At 42.7% G+C, this 21,927-nt stretch overlaps 2 protein-coding genes across 5 annotated transcripts in view; one reads left to right on the top strand and one right to left on the bottom strand.

The window, feature by feature from the left end:
• Positions 1 to 11,959, top strand: part of LOC124229712 (uricase) — a 30,872-nt gene extending 18,913 nt beyond the window's left edge. For both annotated transcript variants that reach the window (XM_046645046.1, XM_046645047.1), the window contains 4 exons: positions 4,572 to 4,758; positions 6,615 to 6,738; positions 8,783 to 8,866; positions 10,980 to 11,959. In XM_046645046.1, the coding sequence (XP_046501002.1) occupies positions 4,572 to 4,758; positions 6,615 to 6,738; positions 8,783 to 8,866; positions 10,980 to 11,054 (470 nt within the window). In that variant the 3' untranslated portion in view covers positions 11,055 to 11,959. The remainder of the gene's footprint in view (positions 1 to 4,571; positions 4,759 to 6,614; positions 6,739 to 8,782; positions 8,867 to 10,979) is intronic.
• DNASE2B (deoxyribonuclease 2 beta) overlaps positions 1 to 21,927 on the bottom strand; it is a 97,944-nt gene that overhangs the window by 33,827 nt on the left and 42,190 nt on the right. The window lies entirely within an intron of this gene.

Here is a 21,927-nt window from a genome sequence, read left to right as displayed (position 1 = left end):
CCCATCCAGAATTGCACAGAGGGAACTTTCACTCTCCCTGCATGAGCTAAATGGACTCTTAAAAGCAAATGATATTAATTGATTTTCACTTTTTCTAGCACTTTATGAGTTTGAGGTTTTCTCCTAGAATGATTTAATATAGTTTTAAAATATCCTCCTTTTAGCTATTTGTGTCCTTCTTGGAGGTGTTAAATGTGGAAGCAATTATCCTCTTCATGACAGGATTTTTTTCTTAGCTCAGTAAAGCTTTGTGCTTTGTGACACCTGATGCGTAGGTAAGGAATTGGGCTTATTTTCCATTAATTCGCAGTGAGTTTCTTTCCCTTAGAGAGCTAAAGGGTAAAATGTATGCTTCTCTGAGAGATAAACCACAATCTGTTAAGTGTGTAGGAGGACACTAAAAGCTAGAAAAAATTATGTTCTAGCAAAGTAAAATGTGAAAATTTTCCTTTTGCATTATTCCATAACCATGGCAGAAAGGCAGAAAAAAAAAAAGCTGATTAAGTGGTTTCATGGGAAGTAACCTAGAAAAGGACAGTCTTTTTGGTTGAATTACTTCTTGTTAGTCTAAATTGGAATCTTTTTTAGAGTGTTTGAGGCATCATATTTTTAGTTGATGGGCCCATGAATTTAAAAGGCTCAGGTTCTTACCAGTGTTCAGAGAGCTGGGGCACTGCCAACAGAGAAGATAAAATAAGCTCTCTGATTTCATCTGAAGTGTCTAATGTGTGCCAAGGAAAAATTTTTTCACAAAGAGAATAGGTTTTGTTGTTGTTGTTCATAGAATGATGAGCGCACCAGAGTAGATGATTTGCGTTCTGCCAAAACTGTGGCAATAGTTAATTGACTTTGGGAATAGGAGACATTTTATTCTGTGTGAAACTGAGGCCAAAACACATCAGAAGATGCAACTGCTTTCTCCATTTTCAGATTCTAGCAAGAGAGTAGATCATTTCAAAGTTGCCTAGCAGGACTGACACTCCCCTAAGATCAGTAAATCTCATCCCAGGGCTGGAAGTGGATCGGGACAGCATGTCGGAAGTAGTTCTCAGAACCCAGTGAGCCTTTGTGAAACATAGGAAATGTTTACAGGTGGTTGAACTTGATAAGAAAAAGTCAATTGTGGCAAAATCTTCATAATAACTTTTACAGAGCCTTTCCTATGGGGCAGCCACCCTGCTGAGTCCTTTAAGTGTATTATCTTAGACGTCTATTAACTCTCAGAAATAGGTATCATTATCTCCATTTGACAGAAGAGAAAATCAAGGTAGGGAGAGATTAACTAATTTTCTCAGGAGAATAGTGCTTGTAATTGGGGGGGTGGGGCACAAAACACGCTGGCAATGAATTCAGGGAATCTGAGTCCCAAGGCTGGGGACACAACCACTATGCAACACTGCATTCAGGAATCCTTAGACCATTGGAGGAGACAGAGTCTGATTGGCTCACATGGATGCTGGCGATCAAGGCCAGCTATAGAGGAAAGGATGAAATAGGTAAAGTTTGCCTTTGGTTCTCCTTTATCTTCTCTTTATCCCCCTTCAAGGGTTCCCGCTACTTATTCTAACCCCACTCCTGATTGCGAACCTATGTTTCATTTTTATAGGATGTTTTTCTAGAAGGGATTACTGTTGGAAGTAAATTACAATCTTAGTTTATAAAGACTAAAAGAGTCACTACTTTAAGCGGTCTTTGTATTCCAATAGGACATTTTTAAAGAATAAAAAATTTTCAAGACATATGTGGGCCGTTTCTAAAAGTGATGCTTCAATCTCCAATGGAGATGGTATTTTTCAGGCTGAGAGCTCTGTCTGAGGCCTTCAAAGTGGAATGGGATGTAGCAACTTTCTTGTCTCCTGGAAAGGCCACTTATTGTACAGAAATGGGGAGAGAGAGTTAAAGGAAGGAGGAAACATTGTGCGGATGGAAAGTGGTCCAAAAAAAAGAAGAAAGAAAAGGCTAGAATCTCATAATTGTGTGCTGACTGCAAACTCCACCTCTGCCAGTTTCTAGCATGTGACTATGGACAAATGATTAAAAGTCCCCCATGTAAAAATACCCATGTAATAGACTTGTGAAGATTAAGTGAGATAAAGACTGAAAAAGGTGGCAACAAAATCCATTTCAACAGTCAGGACATTCTTAGCTAATGTTGATCCCCTCCCCCTTTCCCCTGCCACAGTGTGTGTTAGAGTTGGGGGTGGGGGGTGATCAGGAAGGGAAATGATAAAGATTAATGGAAGAGAACTGTGTAGAAGAAAAAGAGACTAGTTCTGAGGTATTTATTCCATGACGTGAATCAATCTTATTGCACTTACTCTCTCATTCCTTCATTCAACAGATACTTGTTGATTGCTTCTGCAGTTCTGTTAGGCTCACTTGGATCAGCACTACACTGAATTTAGAAATGCTGATTTTGCAGAAACATGTCTTTATACATCTAGAATCTGATAAACCAAACCAACTTAAGGCATTAAGGCATTGCTGGTGTCTTTCTCTTGATCCTTCTTCAGATACCCCTTCCAATGAGAACTTCAGAATGGTAAACAAATATCATTTTCTGTTTTACCACATCTTCCTAGAACACTTTGGCTGGAACACCTTTTTTAATTAGCATATATTTAATCAGCAAATCTACCACTAACCACTGGCCATTTCTGTCTCTGGTAGGTGCACAGACGTAGCTGGGAAAATATCAAAATATAGTCATTATTTTTTTGTTTTTTTTGGTGAGGCAGATTTTCTCTGAGCTAACATCTGTTGCCAATTTTCCTCTTTTTGCTTGAGGAAAGTTGTCCCTGAGCTAACATCTGTGCCAGTCTTCCTCTGTTTTGTATGTGGGATGCCACCACAGCATGGCTTGATGAGCAGTGTGGTATGTAGGTCTGTACCTGGGATCTGAACCCATGAACCCCGGACAGCCAAAGCAGAGCATGCAAACTTAACCACTTTGCCACCAGGCTGGCCACAAAATATAGTCATTATTTACCTGCTTCTGAAACTCCACAGCTCCTGAGTTAACCACAGCAATTGAAACCACACGGGTGATAGAAACCATTGAATTATTAAGAGCTGCCCTGGATTTTAATTGAGGGCCATGAGTTACATTCCTGTTCTTCAACTAAGACCATGTGTAAATAGTGATGCCTGACACCTTCGGCCCTTGATTTATATACTCTACAGGCCAAGAAGGATATATATTAATTGGGACTAACTTTGAGACTACAAAGAGGTGCCCTTAGTCATCCTGCCATGGCACTGTGCTATTGGGGGTCTGTTCCCAAGTGCCCCCTCAATGTCGGGCCTCACCAGCTTATGCATACAAATAAGGCCATGGTGATGTTAATTTCTGATTTTTCCTGGTCTTGTAGCTCTCTCATTACAAAACTGCTGGACCTCTCTAGCCAAACTCTCCCACCTACTGACAGTCTGGAGGGGCTGTCTCACATGGGCTGAGGGAGAGGTTTGCACCCACTGGGTACAGCTTCTGCCTCACTGGCTCTGCCCAGCATTTACTGTGCCAGTTGCCACTGCTCCGTGGGAGGAATGCTGCTCTCCAGTGAGCATTGTATCCTGGGGCTTCCCAGTGTGTCACATGGCAACCATATTCTCTTCAGGCTTCACCAGACTCCTGGAACTACACATAGAAAAAGACAGAGAGAATCTTTCTCTCCCTAACTCTGTGCCCCACTTGTCACCTGGACCCTGAGCTAGAACTACCTGGCACACAAGCAAACCGCTTCTTCAGATTATGCCTATCACCACTCCATCTCCCCCATTCATCTCATGAGGTCATTTAGTGGACTGTAGGAAAGCCATATCATCTCCTCCATTCTGTTCAAATCTTCCCTCTCTCACAGGTCCCCATGAACCAACTTTGTCCCTTCTCAGTTCAGTCAAAAACAAAAGCCTTTATGGGTATGCACATAGGCAGATCTGTACCTTGCTGGTCACTGCTTTCATCTTCCCAGTCTCTGTTTAGGCTCAGCCAGGCCCACGCTGCTACCTGTTCATGAAGTTGTCTGGTTTCACGGAGCTCATAACCACAAGAGAACTGAGATGCCATCAGTGTCTGGTAGAGATTGCAGACGTTGGTCAGTGTAGACTGTCAACATGAGGACTAACCCCCAGTAAAGGGGGTCAAAATCAGATAGAGGAACTGTGCTTGAGAAGCTTATTGACTCATTTTGTCATGATTGACTGTTGAGTGAGACAGAGCTCAAAACATGGAAGGTAATTTGGCCTAGAAGACACCCCTGTACGTAGCTGAAAGAAAGGTATTCATTTCTGTGGGCTTCAACAAAACATGGAGGTTTATTCTCTGACCTTCAGTTCTCCTAGGGTGTGAGAGGGCAGGGAGCTGTGGATCCAGATAGAGGGAAAGGTACACAGTCCTAATCACTTTGACTTCAGAGGAGACAGGGAGACAGAAAACATGGGCAATGATGTAGTTCTTCGTACAAACATAATAAGCCATATTTTAATGACCAGGATCCTCAGGAGTAGGTATCAGTAAAAATGCACTGTTTTGGGCATGACCTCATCCCCTCTTACCTTTTTACTTAAAACAGGACCTCCAGTCATTCATTCTGGAATCAAAGACCTCAAGGTCTTGAAAACGACCCAGTCTGGATTTGAAGGGTTCATCAAGGATCAGTTCACCACCCTCCCTGAGGTGAAGGACCGGTGCTTTGCCACCCAAGTGTACTGCAAATGGCGCTTCCACCAGTGCAGAGACGTGGACTTTGACGCTACCTGGTATGAGCAGGCACTAGGGCCTGGTGCTGTGCAGATGGAGTCCGCCCTCTTCCCAGGGGCCCAGAGTTCATGGAGTCTTCCCTCTGAAAGGGAAAGGTGGAGGCCGTTCAATTCAACCTCCTCACTGTTCAGAATCCCTTCTGATGGGTAACAGGAAGAGCACTGTCTTGCTTTGAGGTCTGCACTTGAGTCTCCGATGCTGTTAGCTATAATGACCTTGAGTGGACCACCTAATTTCCTGACCCTCTGGTTTTTAATTGATTAAATCAGTAATTCTCAAACATTGTTGTGTATCAAAATCACCTGGAGGGCTTGTTAAAATGCAGAGCATTAGGCCCACCCTGGGGGTTCTGATTCTGTAGGTCTAGGGTGGGACCCGAGAACTTGCATTTCTAATAAACTCCCAGGTGATGCAGGTGCTGCTTGACCAGGGGCCACACTTTAAGAACCACTGTATCAAGTGGGGATGATGATGTTTGGTCTCACTACCTCATCCTAGATGCACAGAGTGCTAAACTAGGGTGACCAACTCGTCCCAGTTTACCAAGGACTTTCCTAATTTTAATGCTGAAAGTCTCATGTCCCAGGAAACTCCTTAGTCCCAGACGAACTGGGACGGTTTTAGCCTAGTCACCCTATGCTAAACTCAAAATGAGATGATATTCACAGAAACACTTTATAAATGATAAATGCCTTAAAAAGGTAGGGGCCGGCTCTGTGGCCAAGTGGTTAAAGTTCTGCACACTCCACTTCAGTGGCCTGTATTCTCTAGTTCACAGGTTTGTATCCCCAGTGTGGACCTGCTCCACTTGCCAGTCTTGCTGTGAAGGCATCCCACATATGAAAGAAGAAATAGAGGAAGATTGGCACAGATGTTGGCTCAGGGCGAATCTGCTTCACCAGAAAAAAACAAAAAAAAAGTAAAGGGATGATGATCATAATAATATCCTTGACAAGCAATAATTAGGCCTCTGGACTTCCAGAGTTTGCTTTTTGACCAGGCATCTCATTCCTTTGCTGAAGCGCTATGTGTTAGAAAGTTCTACCTTATGCTGAGCTGGACTCTGCCCCCCACCCCATAGCTTCCTCCCACTGGGATAGTTTTGCTCTGCTCCTTTTATTATGTGATAGGTTGGAAAATATTTGAAGAGAACCTCACCTCAATCATCTTTTTCCTTTTTTATTTCAAGTGTTTCCCCATGGGCAGCAGCCTGATGTATTTATGTTGAAGAGGGCCGGAAATTGAGCATACCAGAGTCAGGGACTTAGTCTCTAGTCATAGAGACTTAGTCTCTCTAGTCATACTAGAGAGAGGGACTTAGAGGGGATCAATTAACTTTTAAGCTCAGATTCCTTGTCTCTAAATTGGGCATAATAGTACCTACCTAGGTAAGTCGAGAGAATTCAAGGAAGTATTCATGCACAAAGCCTGGCACAGAGTAAAACCCCTAAATGCATAACGACTCAAGGAAGCAGCCAAGCTGAACAGTAAAGGAGTTAGGAGTACTTGGGAGTCCTTTTCCTAGGTTCTTCAAACATGGAAGGAGATTTACCCTGGAATGCCCACTGGATCCTGAGCCAGATTATGAAGATAGCTTAGTGTTTAGATAGTTTAGACAGTGCTCAATGTTTGTTGAATGGTGCCCGCGTGTGTGTGTAGGGGAATAGGAAGTGAGGTTTTTGTTGTTGTTGTTGTTGTTGTTGTTGTTGTTGTTGTTGGCATTACAAGATATTAATCTCTTCTAAAACCAGCAATAAAATTGTTTTCTGGGGGATAGAATGGTCCTTCTTAGCTTCATAATACATTCTAAAAGACCACCCCATGAGAGACCTCAGTTCTCTTTTCTGTGTTTTAGGGACACTGTTCGGGACATTGTCCTAGAGAAATTTGCTGGACCCTATGACAAAGGCGAGTACTCGCCCTCCGTCCAGAAGACCCTCTATGACATCCAGGTGCTCTCCCTGAGCCGGGTTCCTGAGGTACGTTTTGTCGTTTCCATTGTGAGGACTGAGAGAGCTTGTTGTGTCTCCTGTCAGCTTCAAGAAAGAGTTGAGAGTTAAAATAAGAAAGTGGAAGACACATGAAAAATGACATCTGTTGTTGTTCAAAAGCTTGTTATAGCAAGTGAGAAAAGAGCGAAAAATGGAAAAATCTGTCCGCCCTCAAAACACAGGCCACTGCTGTAGTTCTTCAGTTCTGCTGAAAATTCCCTGGGTCTCTTCAACCTGCCACAATTTAAGCCTCATATTCAGGACACTCGCATGCCCTGAAGGAGGGGTAATTAGACCAAGAGTCTGTGTTTCAGGGGAGCCAGAGAATGAAGGATGGATGCAGACAGATTCCATCCATGCATTTGATGTTACTGAATGACTGTTATTGAATGGCTATGTCTCTATCGGCACATGAGGGATATAAAGATAAATTAGGTGTAGTCTCTACCCTCAAAGAGCTCATTATTCAGTGAAGGAAGAAAATGAGTAAACTAACAATACAATAGAGTCTTATGAAAACACTGAAGAAGGCACCTGACTCAGGTCTAGGGATGGAGCCAGCGAGGTTTTCTGGGGGGACAGGTGTTTGAGTTGACTCCTAAGGGACAAGTAGAGGTTACCTGGGTTCACACTCAAGGATGAGGGAGCAGGGTAGGTATGGAGACAGGAGGCAGCATGGAACAGTTCTTTACTGTTGAGGGCCTGCCATATGTGAAGCTCCAGGAGTGAAAGTCTTTCCATGTGCTTAGAGATGAGGCAAGAACTAGATCGCGAGGGCCTTTGTGGGCTTATTTATAGTCTGTATTTTAGCCTGAAAGCTCTTAGGAGCCACTGAGGGATTTAAGTAAGGTGTGGTGCTACCAGATTAGCATTCTAAAAAGATCACACTGAAACAAGCATGATAAATTAAAAGAATGATGGACCACAGACAAGGAGACCTGTTAGGAGGCTGTTGCAGAAATCTGACAAGGAGGGTCTGAACTAAGGCCGTGATAGAATAGAGAGGAAGAGTACCATCTTTAGACCTAGGCAAGAGGGACTCCTTCCATAGCCGAGCACTTCAGAGGCCCCCTTCAGGCCCTCCTCTGGCTGTGCCTCTCTGCACTGGATGAAGAGTCAGTGGGCCAAGGCAATAAACCCTTCAGGGGCCCACATTTCCCCTTCTAGAACATTCTCTGGATACCTGCACCCCAGAATTTCCTTCCCAAATAACCCTGAAGCTACTTCCAGAACCTGTGCAAGCCTCTTCCCCAGATCCATCCTCTGGAGGGCACATCATGCCATTAGTGTGTACACCCTTAGGCCTGAGAGTGGGCAAAGGGGCAGATGTTTGCAGGAGGTATAGATGGGACTTGACATGCAAGCTGAGGTGTCCACCCTTGTGAGTCCAAGAGAGAACATGGAATGGGCCAGGCGCCAGGGGCCAGGGGCTGGGGGCTGGCTCTTCCTATGCTACCATGTCCTGGCATGGTAGCGCAAGGAGTAAGAGAATTTTAAATGAGATCCTGGCCTTCCAGGTTGTTATGAAGGTATATTTGTCAAGTTAGAAGGATACAGCATATTTTCCTTAAAAGTTTTTTAGCTTCATTCTTAACTTTTAAATATTTAAACATTTGATGTGTGGACCTTCAATTCAATTCTTATTCTGAGGCCTGCAAATGTTAGGGACAGGTCTGGAGAGGAGGGAATGGACTGAGGAGGCGTTTAGGCGGTTGACTGACCAGCACCAGGAGGCCACTTGGATGCTGAAGTTCTCCCAGTTTTTTGACCCACGGAGTTCCTACTTTGCTGAGAAACAGATTTTGTACATGAAGGAAAGAAGAGTGGATCCACCATGTAATAACAGGACTAGCAGGAAAGAACAGTGTTGAGCAGTAGAGGAACATCAGAGAGTGTGGAGGAGGGTAGAGAGAAACCTCAGAGACAGAGGCAGAGCCTAAGTAATGGGCTGGTGGATGGGTGGGATGGAGAGAGGAGCGAGAGAGAGGGATTCACTGTTGTCCACTGTGATGCGTATTGTTGTTCATTCCAGATAGAAGATATGGAAATCAGCCTGCCAAACATTCACTACTTTAACATAGACATGTCCAAAATGGGACTGATCAACAAGGATGAGGTAAGAGAACTTTAAAAATATTGAAAGCACATTTTCTCCCCTCCCTCTACTCTCTTTATCAACTTGAGATGATAATATCACTGACAAAAACTTTTAACAGCTGTTGCTTTGGGAATATTTATAGTCACAGTGATTAGAACCCTCTTAGACTCTGGGCCTTTCAATACCTGAGGCTGGAGTACCCAAGAAGTGGATGATTATAGAGGTGAGTTGGAAGTTGCAGAGAGTAAAAGACAAAGAAAGCACAGAATGTGCCCAAGGAAACAGCTGTGAGAGCTACTTCTCCGAAAGGTGCCACACAAGGTCACAGCTTTGTTATTCTTCCATCATGAGGTGATAAGCAGAAAAACAAGATTCTATTTTCATTTTCTTCCATCATCTCTAACTTTTGATTAAGTAGTCCATTTAAGCAGCATACAATACACAGGAAAAAAATGAAAGAGTATTTGTGTTTCTAACTGCAATTACGGAAGGCAAGATGAGGAAGTTCATTTTTGAGAGGAAACTGTTTTGGAAAAAGCACTTACCCCAACTTGTTTTTAGCCACGGAAGAAGCCCAAACTAAGTGTGTCTGACTAGACAACCTGTTGTGATCAGTCCTGGGAGATGAGAACTGTGTCCATCCCCCCCACCCCCACCCCCGGACCACTCTCAGAATGGAGGCTTTCTATATTTGATCCATCCTCCCACAGGCTTCTAAAACTTGCAAACACCATTTGGTGGTTTGTTTTAATGTGGGGGAGGAGTAGGATGTGGAGGGCTCACCTATTAACATGCCTGTGCTGCCATGGAATCATATTCTCTGGTGGACAAAGGCCAATGAGAGGATGTCCAGAGGTCCTACATTATGGGCCTGCTGCCCCAGGAGCATTATTAGTTACACTCCTCTGGCTTGGCACCTCATTTCCATTCTGCAAATTATGTCGATGGCTCCATCGGGCTCTGCACCACTGCAGCTGTAGGTGGAAGCTGCCGGTCAGTATTGTGAAACAAAGGTTGCACTTAGGTGCCTGGTACAGCTGATAGACGGCCCTGAGTTGTAGAGGAGAGCAGCCTTGATCCCACTAGCTGTTCATTCAGCTGAATGGAGGGACAGCACTTTTTACTTCAAAGAAAGGATGTTGAGTACCAGAGGGCCATTAATTCCACTGTAAACCCTTTTTTAAGTGACTACTTTATAAAGGGCAGAAGAGGGACCTGAAGGTAATCCTGGCCATGTCTATGAAAGGTGAAACAAATGGATCCCAGACAGAAACAGGCTCAGGCATCATGACCAGAGGGGTGCTTAACTCAGGATGCCCAGAAGAGAGAGGAGGTCTCCTTGGGTCCCCCTGACTTGTCAGGCCTGTGCTGATCCCAGCTCAAAGGCTTGCTACTGGGCTGAGGCCTCAGTGTCACTTGCTCTAAGAAGTCAGACTCAAAGCTCCCTCCTGGAGCCCAGGTCAGGACCTGGAGGCAGGAAGGCCTGAGTTCCTTTGGGCGAGGGCTCTGCATAAAGGCACCTGAGTGGCTGAACAAGCTGTCCCCGTGTCCGTGTCTGCACTTTGGGGATGGCTGGAGCCATGCTCAGGCCCTCACCCAGCAGGTGGTACAAAGTAAAAGCAACACACAGCAGCAGCGAGACAAGACACACTGACAACAGCAGAGGAGTGACAAATGACGGAGTGGGAAGACAGAGGAACTCTGAATGCACAGCTGTCTGAAGCCATTTAGCATTGGGCTAACAGCCTTGGGGACCTCAGATGCTCCTGAGGGCATGGTGATGTTATAGCATTGGACAATGATTGATGTCCAAAGTGAGTCATCAAGCAAAAGCCAAATTACATTCATACACTCTATTTAAAAAGCAGAGATATGTAATGCATGTGAGAAACATTTATATCCCAATGATAAAAATTTTTCAAAAGCTTTAATTTTCTGGAAAATTGCCTCATTTCTAAACTATTGCCAGAAAAATAAGACCAAATAAGTTGCTTGAAGTAACTTTACTATAGGGACCATACATTTTCCTGTTTGGAAAGGTGGTGTTTTTGTTGTTGATTTAATATTGATTCATAGAAAAAATGAGAGGCCTACATAATGCTTCTGAAGTTATCATGTGGTTTTCCTACAGGTCTTGCTACCATTAGATCATCCATATGGCAGAATTACCGGTACGGTCAAGAGGAAGCTGACTTCGAGGCTGTGACATGGTAGCCACCAATGGGAGTCCACTCTCAGCTGAGGAACTCTTTAAGCCACTTGTGATGCTGGCAGTCATAGTGGGTAGCCATGCAAATTTTCAACCTAGTATGTTGATTGATAGTGTTCATTTTCCTCCTGTCTGAAAGAATTCTTCCACACCTAGCTCAGCAAGGTGTTTTGTGATTAGTAATTATGACATGCTCTGTGGATACAGTTTACTGCACAAATGCTGAGCAGTATTAGAACAATCATAAATCAGTATTTCTTTTTAGTTATTTTGTGCCTTCCTATCTTAGAGAAGCTTTAGAATCAATTCACTAAGAAAATACTCATGAAATAATGGAGGTATCGTATCAATTAATTTGTGCACAAGTTTAAGAAGTAAGCGTTGTTTTCATCCTGCTGATGCTAAAACGTTCCTTCTGGGTAATGTAGAAAATGTAATGATAAAATCATATTTTGACAAATGTCACCATTGTGATTTCAGTTGTATTGAATATTTGAATATTCAAGAATGCTCTAGCTTATATATCATTGAGAGTTTATTTCTACTCTAAAAGTACTTTTGTAATCTTAATATGTTGGTTTTACGCCTTTTACAGCCCTTAGAGAATATTTGGTACACATTGGGGGCACTGAGAAAAAGTGTAAATTGTTTTTCTTTGAATAATGCATCGCTCTGGCACAAACAGCCACGTTTAATAAATGCTAAATCAGTACACAAATGGATGACTATACACATAGAAAGAAGACTAGATATGTGAAAATATCAGCAATGATGATTTCTAGATGGTGGGGATTATGAATGATTTTTATTTTTTGCCATGTAATTTTCTGAATCTTCCAAACATGAAAATTTATTACTTTTATAATCAGAGAAATAAATATAATTGATGATTTAAAGATGCATACAAGTGTGAGTGGTGATTATCTTTATATCAATTGATTAATACTTCTATTGTATATATCATAAAGTTTAGTAAACTATGATTTTGGAAGCCCATGAAAATATGTCCACATGAATATTCTAGATAACCTTCTTCTGTTTTTTTTTAAATCTCCATTTATTAAAAAATTGTTTTACATCTCCATTTTTTCTATAAATGCTTACATATGAGCACTTAGTATTATTTGATAATTCTGCTTCATGCACCTTTGTAATACTACTACTTAAGGTAGCATGGTGTAGTGTTTAATTTCACAGTCTCATTTAAATCCTGGATCTACCTCTTACCAGCTATATCAGAGGTTTCCTCATCTGTAAAATGCAGGCAAAAATAGAATCTACCTTGCAGGTTTTTTGAAGATTAAATGGGTTAGTATTTATAAAAGGCTATGGTGGTATTTGTGCCTGACACATAGAAATTTCTATATGTCTTTGTTAAATGAAATATCCTGCCTTCTTTTCATTTGTTATTAGATCCAAGTAGAAAGTCATCATTGGACTTTGTGGTGAGGTGAGAGCTGGGAGGTCTGAGGGCAGCAAACCCTAGAAGATGCTGGAGGCCATTCACAAGCTAGTGCCTGCTTGGAAAGAACATGAGCTAAGAAGAATGAAACAATTTGATAAGGAGAGCGCTATACTGAATACTGAATACTCATGTTACAAAGTGTGCTCTACATCATGTAATTTGCATGGCCAAATGGCTAGTACATTTTATTCCTCTGCTGATTTGATAATTCTGTTCAAAGAGGAATTTAGAGTCTAACATGATTTTTCCTAAAAAAACAAAGAAGAACAACAAAAAACTTAATTAGGCCCTTCTTACTTGATATTTTCTTGGTCATTTAAATTTTAGGAACAGTGTATTTGCTTCAGAGAAGAAATTCATGTTAGAGCAGGATCCTTAGAAATGGTGGCTCGTTTTATACATATATGCATTTTACTTCTCCTGAGCTCTTAAACCATTTGTTGTAACAGGTTGCAAATGAGCTATTGAATGTTATATCCCAGGTGTGTGGCAAGAAAGCTTGAGTCTGTGAAATTTTCAAGGACAGCCTCCTGTTTTGTGAAGGATGTTTTCTTGTGGTTTGAATTATAAACCATGCGCTGAAAATCAAGCTTCAGTTTCGCCTGCCCCTTTTGGCGCTGGCAGAGGAGCAGGCAGGCCTGGACTGTCAACCCCTGTGAGATAATTTGTATCAAAACACCTTGTAATTTTCTTACTGAAGGGCACACAGACTCTGTTCCGATTTTCTGGGAAGCAGAGCTGCTCTCACCACACTCTCTCCTCTTCTCTCCCTATCCTTACCCCAGCCCTATCTCAAGTACTTTCATGGAGAAATAATACAGCTGATTCTGGACTATTTACTGCCTGTGAGGCATTGTACGTAGTTCTCAGTGGAGCACCTGTCATTTGGAGGTTGTGGTTTGGCAGCCAAGATTCTGGGTGAGACTTGTTCCAAATTCTCTAAATTTTATCTTGTGGCTTTTCATTGAGACAGGCTCAGAAAATGTGTCCCTTTCCTTTTTCTTTTTAGAGTCAGACTTAAGTTCATGCCATCCTTTTCTTTTAATAATCTGCTTTTTCTCCCTTTTTGCTCCCTAATATACTACAAATATTATATTGAGACAGCATTTTACTTATTTGTCATTGAAACAGAACTTACCTTTTTCAGTCACCCACAAGATTTAACTTCAGAAATCTGAACTTCCCTCTAACCTCCTAACTCTCTGTCTGGAAAGAACATTTCCTTTCCTTCAGACTTGGGGCTGAGTGGATTTTGCCTCTTGTAGTCTCCCTTGCAAAACCTTTGTAACTTCTGCTTCCTCACCTGCATTTATGAGGAAAGCAAAGCTTATTTCTAAAAACGTGGATTTCCAGCCTTCTACCAGACACACTGGGTTCTTCCTGCTTCTCAGTATTGGAAACTTAATCTCTTTGTATTTTTCATAGTCTTTGTTCTCATTTCTCTCAGAGCTCAGCTGCCTCTCATTCTTCCAGTTGCCCAGACTCTTTCTCAGAAATTCTTAAAGATTTGGATCCTATGGAGACCATATTGAGAATATAATGGCTATGGACCTTCTTACCAGGAAAATGCTCATTCACATCTCTACAGGTGCCTCCACATCTGCTAAGGAAGTAGTTTATCCTTAAAATATAAAGGATTTCAATAGAAATTTAGCACATAAGGAATATATTCAACCAAAGTTAGAAGAAAGGTCCCCTTTACATGAGAAAGGGAAATAAGTATATTTAGAATAAAAGAGAAAAATTCCAGGTATCTTAGCTTCCTGGGGCTACTGTAACAAATCAACACAAGCTCAGGGTAACAACAGAAACTTACTCCCTCATTGTTCTGGAGGCCAGAAGTCCCAAATCAAGGTATTGGTAGGATTGTGCTCCCTTCAAACACTCTAAAGGAGAGTCCATTCTTGTTCTTTCCGTTTCTAGTACCTTCAGGGGTTCCCTTCTTGTGGCTTCATCACTCCAGTTGCTGCTTCCATTGTCGCATTGTGTCTTCCTCTTCTGTCAGATTCATCTGTGTCACTTTTTAAAAATTTTTTTCAAGATTGGCACCTGAGCTACCATCTGTTGCCAATCAGTTTTTTTTTTCTCTTTTCTTCTTCTTCTCCCCAAAGCCCCCCAGTACGCAGTTGTATATCCTAGTACATTGTAGGTCCTTCTGGTTGTGCTATGTGGGATGCTGCCTCAGCATGGCCTGATGATGATACTAGACCCTGACCCCCTTGCCTCACTTGGGACAACTCTGCAGAAGCTTTTCAGCTCCAAAACTCCTGAGTGGTGCCATGTCTGCGCCCAGGATCCAAACCGGTGAAACCCTAGGCCTCCAAAGCAGAACACGCAAACTTAACCGCTTAGCCATGCCCGCCCCCTCCCCCCGGCCCCCCTCCCCCCGTGTATCTCTTATAAGGACACTTGTCATTGAATTTAGGGCCCACCCAGAGTCCTCTTCATCTCAAGATCCTTAACTTAGTGACATCTACAAAGATCTTTTTTCCACATAAGGTCACATTTACAGATTCTGGCAATTAGGACATGGACATAGGATTCGGGGAGAGCCACCACTCAACCCACTCCACTGAATCAGGGGACAGTGAGTTTCTTGAGGGCAGCTCCTCTGGTGCATATTGGATCTTTAGCTACACACAGACTACTCTCTCCTTCGTATCTGGGCAATGGTCACATTCTCTTCCCAGTTCAATCAGCTGCCACACAGATTTTTATAAAAGGGTGAAGAGCATGGATTTTGGATCTAGATAGTGCTATGTTTTAGATTGGGCTCCACCAATTTCCATCTGTATGACCTTGGGCAAGTTACCATAAACTTTAGTTCTGTAATTTTGAAATGCAAATAATAATAATACCTACCTCAGAGTAATTGAACATTAACTGAGATAATGTATGCATGAGTTCGAATGCTCTTGGTTGCAAGTACCTGAATACCTGAGAGTATCTTAAACTGAAGGGACATCTTATTTGCTTGAGAAGTTTAGAGATAGGCTATCTCAGGATTGATTTGGAAACTCAGTGATAGCATCAAGAACTCAGGCTCATTCCATCCTTTGCTCTGCTATCCTCATTGTCTGGTAATGTTTCCCCTGTGGCCCCAAATGGGTGGTAAAGGTCCTGTTAAAGATGCTGTGTTGCATCACCCAGATCTCCCTGGGGACCAAAGCACTCAGATGCCAGAAGGGTTGGCCTCTGATGGCTTATAGTTGGGTCCCTCTGCAGGAATTGCCTTTGGCTAAAGGAAGCTGTCTCACCCAAGTTTACACCCACTTCTGGGAGCAGCTCACATCCAGTGCTAGTCCATGTGGGCAATACAAGACCCTGACCCCCTTGCCTCCCTTGGGACAACTCTGCAGAAGCTTTCCAGCTCCAGAACGCCTGATTGGCTGAGGCCTCTGTTGCAGCTTCATTGTAGTTCAACTTCTCCATCTGCCCAGTCCTGCTTTCCTCACTGCTCACAGTCATTGTTCCAGAGAGCAATCCTCAGTAAACCTCCTACATGAAAATCTCAGTGTCTCTCTCACTGTGTGTTTCTCAGGGAAGCCAGCCTGTGAAAGCAGGAGTGATTCTAGGAAAGAGGCTCTAAAATGGGGGTTTTGGAGCTGAACTTCCCATTGGCCTGCTGACAATGAGCCCCTGGAATGTGGTGATCAGGCAATTATTAAAACTTTCACCAGAGGTTAATTGAGATGGGATACTGGAGGAAGGGAATACACTGTCAGGGGCAGTATCTCAGATGCTTAAGAGATTTGGGGAAACTAATTATTATAAGGACTATGGAATTTGTATGGGTGTTGCCGGGGACCATTAATACATTAAGAAAGACAATGAAAAGCTGAGGATGATTAATAACCTCTATAGCAAGAGGGCCTCCTTGGCAAAATATAAAGAGACTTTATAGCCAGATGGCAGAAAAAGCTTAGGATTGAGCCCAGGACTTAATTATGGGAATAGCAGAGCTCCAAGGAAGATTGAATTCTCAACCCTGACAGGTCTGCCACACTGAGTTCGGTATCCTGATTGATGTATCTGAAATCTTGAATCCTCAGATTTCCCTCAATTTCCTGGGCCTGCAGAAGTGGCCTACTCCTCACTGTTAAAAGCTAGCACTGCCCTCCTTGCTTGAAGACAATGCAGCGGCTTCTGCCTAGCAAGGAAATAGTGCCCTCTTGGGTCTATCCCCACTTCCCCTCCTGACCACCAGACCTATAAATAGGGTCAAATCACATCATAAACCAGCCAGAGACATGCTAGGCCTGCTAAGACAGGAAGGGAACTGCAGGCCAAAAGAGTGGCAGAGACTCAGTCAGCATATAGGAGCTAGAGGTTTATACATGGGCCTGCTTCCTGAGGGTGCTGGATAAAACCTATCAGATTTTCAAATCAAGAAACAGTTTCCATTCACATGGGATAGACTGTTGTATTCATGTATAGTGTTGTCCTAGGATGAAACTCACTCTCCTGCCTTTTTATATGGGACCTGGACCATCTAGACATTCCAAAGAACATCACATTGGTCCATTGTGTCCATAATACGTTAATTGGAATGGAAGAGCAAGAAGTGATACTTGTCCTCTGGAGAATGGTAGAGAAATCCATGAGGGGCCCACCATATTAGTGAAGTTTTTATGAGTCCAGTGATCTAGGGCAAGGATTGGCAAAATCTGTCCTACCACCTGTTTCTGTAAATAAAATTTTATTGGAACAGCCAAGCCATTTGCTTATGTATTGTCTGTGGTTGCTTTCATGCTACAATGGTAGAGTTGAGTGGTTTCTACAGAGACTATGTGGCCCACAAAATATTTACTCTCTGGTCTTTTATAGTAAAAATTTGATGACGCCTGGTCCAGAGAATTCCAGGGTATCCCCTCCAAAATAAAGGACACATTGCTGCATCTCAAACTTTCTCAAACCACTAAGAAGAAAGCACAACGCTTGGTATTCTTTTTAGGTTTTGGAGGCATCATATTCCACAGTTGGGAATTCTACTCCAACCACTTACTGGGTGACAAGGGGGCTTCCAGTTTTGTGTGGGGCCAAGAGCAATAAAAGGCTCTGCAGCAGGTCTGGGTAGGGTGCAAACATTCCTGCTGCTTGGGCCATATGAATCAGCAGACCCTGTGTTTTTAGAGGTGTCTCTTATTGGGGAAGATGCTGTGTGGGGCTTATGGTAAGCCCCAAGATTAAAATTACAACATAGACTCCTAGGGTTCTAGAGTAAGCTCTGCTATTTGTAACAGAATTATTCACCATTTGAAAAATAGCTCCCAGTGTGTTACTGGCTCTTGGTAAAGACAAATGTCTGACTATAGGACATCCAAGGACTTTGTGGCTGGAGCTGCTCATTATGAGCTGGTTTCTATCAAACCCACCAGGTATATAGGGTCTGGCAGGCCCAGCAACAATCCATTATAAAATAGAAATGATAGCTCCAGGATCAGGCACAAGCAAGGCTGGCGGGCACAGGAAAAGTATATGGACTCTGACCTCCATATCACCCACCACTTTCTCTGGCACCTCTCATACTTATAGCCATAAGAGAAGGGTGGCTTTTTTGACAGTGGTGCAGGGAAGTCCTCCCAAAGAGTAAAGCTTTAGGAAATGCACCAAAGGCTCATCTACTTTGTGCGGAAAGAAAAGTGGCCTTTGGTAAGAATATATATAAACTCGTGCAATGGAGAATGGCTTGGTTGGTTGGTCAGGCTCCTGGAAAGAGAAGGATTGACGGATTGGGGAGAAGGAAGAGGCTTGTGAATGGATCTGTGTGTATTAATCATGTTTTTTATTTTCTGTATCTTATGATGTTTTGACATCTTGTTGGGGGTGCCTTACAGATCCAGGGAGAAACTGCCCTCCCATAACTAGCTAGTTCCCAAGGATAGCAAACAACTTACTTGGGAGCATGCCTCTCATATGTAAGCCAACCACCTCCTTATCTAACTCTCACACACCCAAATAATATTTCCCCTGCCCTAAGTCAACCTAGGGCTAGGAAGCAGACAGCTCGGGATAGCCCCTATGCCCCAAAGCCTGCCAGAATTATTCAAACCAGCCAATCCTAAACCATCTACTCTGTCCTGCTTTGCCTTTCCAGCGGAAACCCCAACAAAGGCACTGGCCTAGGCTTTCCCCCAGCTCCTGCTTCTGCCTCCTGACCAAAACCTGATGCTTTCCCTCTGGCACTGCATGGCATGGCATGCCCCCTTTGCTTGGAAAATGTAGGTAATAATTTCTTCTTTCAATGGCATTGACCTCTCTGTGTTGTCACTCAGTCATCTTTATAAATTAAGACGTTGGCACAAGTCACTGTAGGAGTGGAGATTAAATGTGAATATTGTTGTATTGCATAATGTCTACTAAAGGGCATCAACCATGGAAGAGACACTGATCAACCAAGTAGACAGAACGACTTGGTCAGTTGATGTCAGTCAGTCTCTGTCATTGGCAAACCCAGTGCTGCACAATGAGCTCATGAATAGAGTATCCATAATGGCAGGGGTGGAGGCCATATGTGGGCCTGAAAGCATGGGACCCTGCTTTCCATAACTGATCATAACTGTTACTAACAAATATCCAACTTTCCAGCAGTAGAGACCAATATCAAGTGAGACCTTGATATGGCACCAGTCCTTGAGAAGACTAACCAGCTACTTGACAGCAAGTTGAATACATTGGACCCCTTTCACTCTGAAAGAGGCAATTCTTAACTAGAATTGATACATATTATGGATATAGGTTTGCCTTTCCTCCTCACAGGGACTCAGCAGTCAGCACTGTCCAAGGGCTTACACAATCCCGCATAACACTACTCAGACCAAGGGACCAAGAGACCTTCTTTAAAGTAGAGGAGATGTGGCAGTCTGTAAATAACCATATGTTTCATGACCCTATAACATAACTGCACCATCCAGGAGCTGCTGGCCTGGTAGAGTGATAGAATGGTTTTTTAAATGAATAGCTGAGGCTCCAGCTTGGAGATGATACCATGTGATGATAAGGTACCATTCTCCAGGGTGTAGTATATTCCCTAAATGCTTGACTTATATGTTACTGTGTCCCCAAAAGGTAGAGCACATGAGTCTGGAAACCAAAGGGTAGGAATAGGAATGGCTCCACTTATCATCATTCCCAGTGACCCATTTGGGAAATATGTGCTCTCCCATCCCCTTAACTCTAGGCTCTGATTGTGTGGAGATCCTATTCCTAGAGGGGCAATACTTCCATCAGGGCACACAGTGAGGGTGATTGAAACTTAAAGCTATGGGGTTGTATAATCAGTAAACTCGACAACTCTCAAAAAACCCAGCTGTTCCTAGCCCACTGCACAGCCAAGAGAGAATCATAATCAGACTGGAATCTTAGGACATTATGCAGGGGAAATGACATTGTAGAATACGACAATGCTGAGAGTTATAATTGAGTGGTGGAGGGGAAGAGTGACACATGTAACTCAAATAACTGGATTCTCAGAAAATCACAGAAATTGGCCACTGAAATAAACTTCTAGTTGGATGTGTTTATTTTACATGGGAAGCAGTTGAAGCAAGAGAAGTTAGGAGACTTCTACAGGGTCTTGCAGATAAGTCCGTAGCAGATCTGGGACCAGAACCCAGGTCTCCTGACCCGTAGCCTAGTCTTCCCTTCCTCCTCCATGGTGGAGTTGTAGCTGCAGTTTTCCTTTTTAATCGTGTGTGGATTAGGCCGACGTTAACTTACTCTGCATTCTGCGTGCACACCATACTGAATGAAGACTGATGAATAACGTGCAGACATTCTGGTGACTGGGAGAAGTCACCTTAGCATTAAAAATTCATTATGAAATCTTCCCAAATACACAATTAAACAGACTGATGTCAACTTAATTGGCTCAAATTAGTTAATGCAGATCTACTCAGATTTTTAAATTTTATTACTTGTTATTTTAATTTTTTGCTGTTTGTTATTGACCCACATATCTCTTCATTAAAATGACAAAGGTATTAGAGGTCTCCCTTTTATTAATCTCACAAAACCATTTTGAATGTCATTGGATGTTCACTTTGGATTAGGGACAGGTCTTATTTAGAATTCATCAAATGCTTCAAACTAAGTTCTCTAGGTCTTAGGGGACTAATACAAATTTTTATGCATTTTGCTCAGAACATTTCCCTTCACTCAGCATAACAATTTTTCATGGAGCTTAAATAATGCAAGTTTTTTTTTCTTTTATGTGCTCTTATGAAGATAAAACATCTAGAACCACCCAATATCTAAGGGCCTAAGAAAGTAATTGTCTTATCTTTTAGCAGTATTGCTGTTGTTAGTGTTGTCGAGTGGATTCCGACTCCTCGCAACCCTGTGTACAGAACGGAATCCTGCCTGATCTTTTTGTGCTTCTGGTGCTGTATCAGACAATGCTCCACTGCTATTCACAGGGTTTTTATGGCCAATTTTTTCAGAAGTGGGTTGCCCGGCCCTTCCTAGTTTTTCTAGTCTAGAAGCACCGCTGAATCCTGTCTACCATGGATGACCCTGCTGGTATTGAAATACCAGTGGCATATCTTTCAGCATCACAGCAACGTGCAGCCACCACAGTATGACAACCAACAGATGGGTAGTGTAGTTCCCTGACCAGGAAACAAACCAGCAACATGGTGGTGAGGGGTCTGAATCTTAACTACTAGACCGCTAGGGCTGGCTCTTGGCAATATTAGGATGCATCAAATGAGCAGTATTTGGGTTCAGCATATATTTGTTAATTCTGTGACTTGGCTGGGCTCAAATCATAGTAATAAAACCATGTTTTAATGTACTTTTCATGTAATACCAATGGCTACAGTGTACTCTCCTCACTCCATCAACCTTATGAGACTTGTATTATGGAAGGATTGCTAGTGTCCCCATGGTATCCATCCTCCTATCGTTGTTTAGCTGGATACTCGGCTGGCTGAAATAAAGACTACAGTTCCCGACCTCCCTTGTAGCTAGGTATGGCCAAATGACCAAATGACTGGTTAAAGGGATGTGAGTGGAAGAGCTGTATACAACTTCTCATAACAGGTACTCTTCTTTCCTTCTTCTTGGCTGGAATACAGTTGTGATAACTGAAGCTTAAGCAGCCATCTTAGACCACATAGGAAGCTGTGTGTTCAGGATGGTGGAGCAACATGCTAGGAGAAGACAGGGGCCCAATGATTATGGAGTGGCCATACCAACTCTGATCAGCTTACCTTCAGACCTCATATACATGGTAGAGAAATTCTGTCTTGTTTAAGTCACTGTTCGTTGGATTTTCAATTGAAACTAATCCTAACTGATACACTTGAGCCATGTTGTCCTAATTGAGATGTGCTCTAAGTGTGAATACACAGTGGACTTTGAAGACATACGAAGAAAAGATTGTAAGGTATATTATTAATAATT

The sequence above is a fragment of the Equus quagga genome, chromosome 18 (genome assembly GCF_021613505.1).
Source record: "Equus quagga isolate Etosha38 chromosome 18, UCLA_HA_Equagga_1.0, whole genome shotgun sequence".
In the NCBI taxonomy this organism is placed as follows: Eukaryota; Metazoa; Chordata; class Mammalia; order Perissodactyla; family Equidae; genus Equus; species Equus quagga.
The sequence above is the reverse complement of the archived record's forward strand: the minus strand, read 5'-3'. Positions and strand labels throughout refer to the sequence as shown.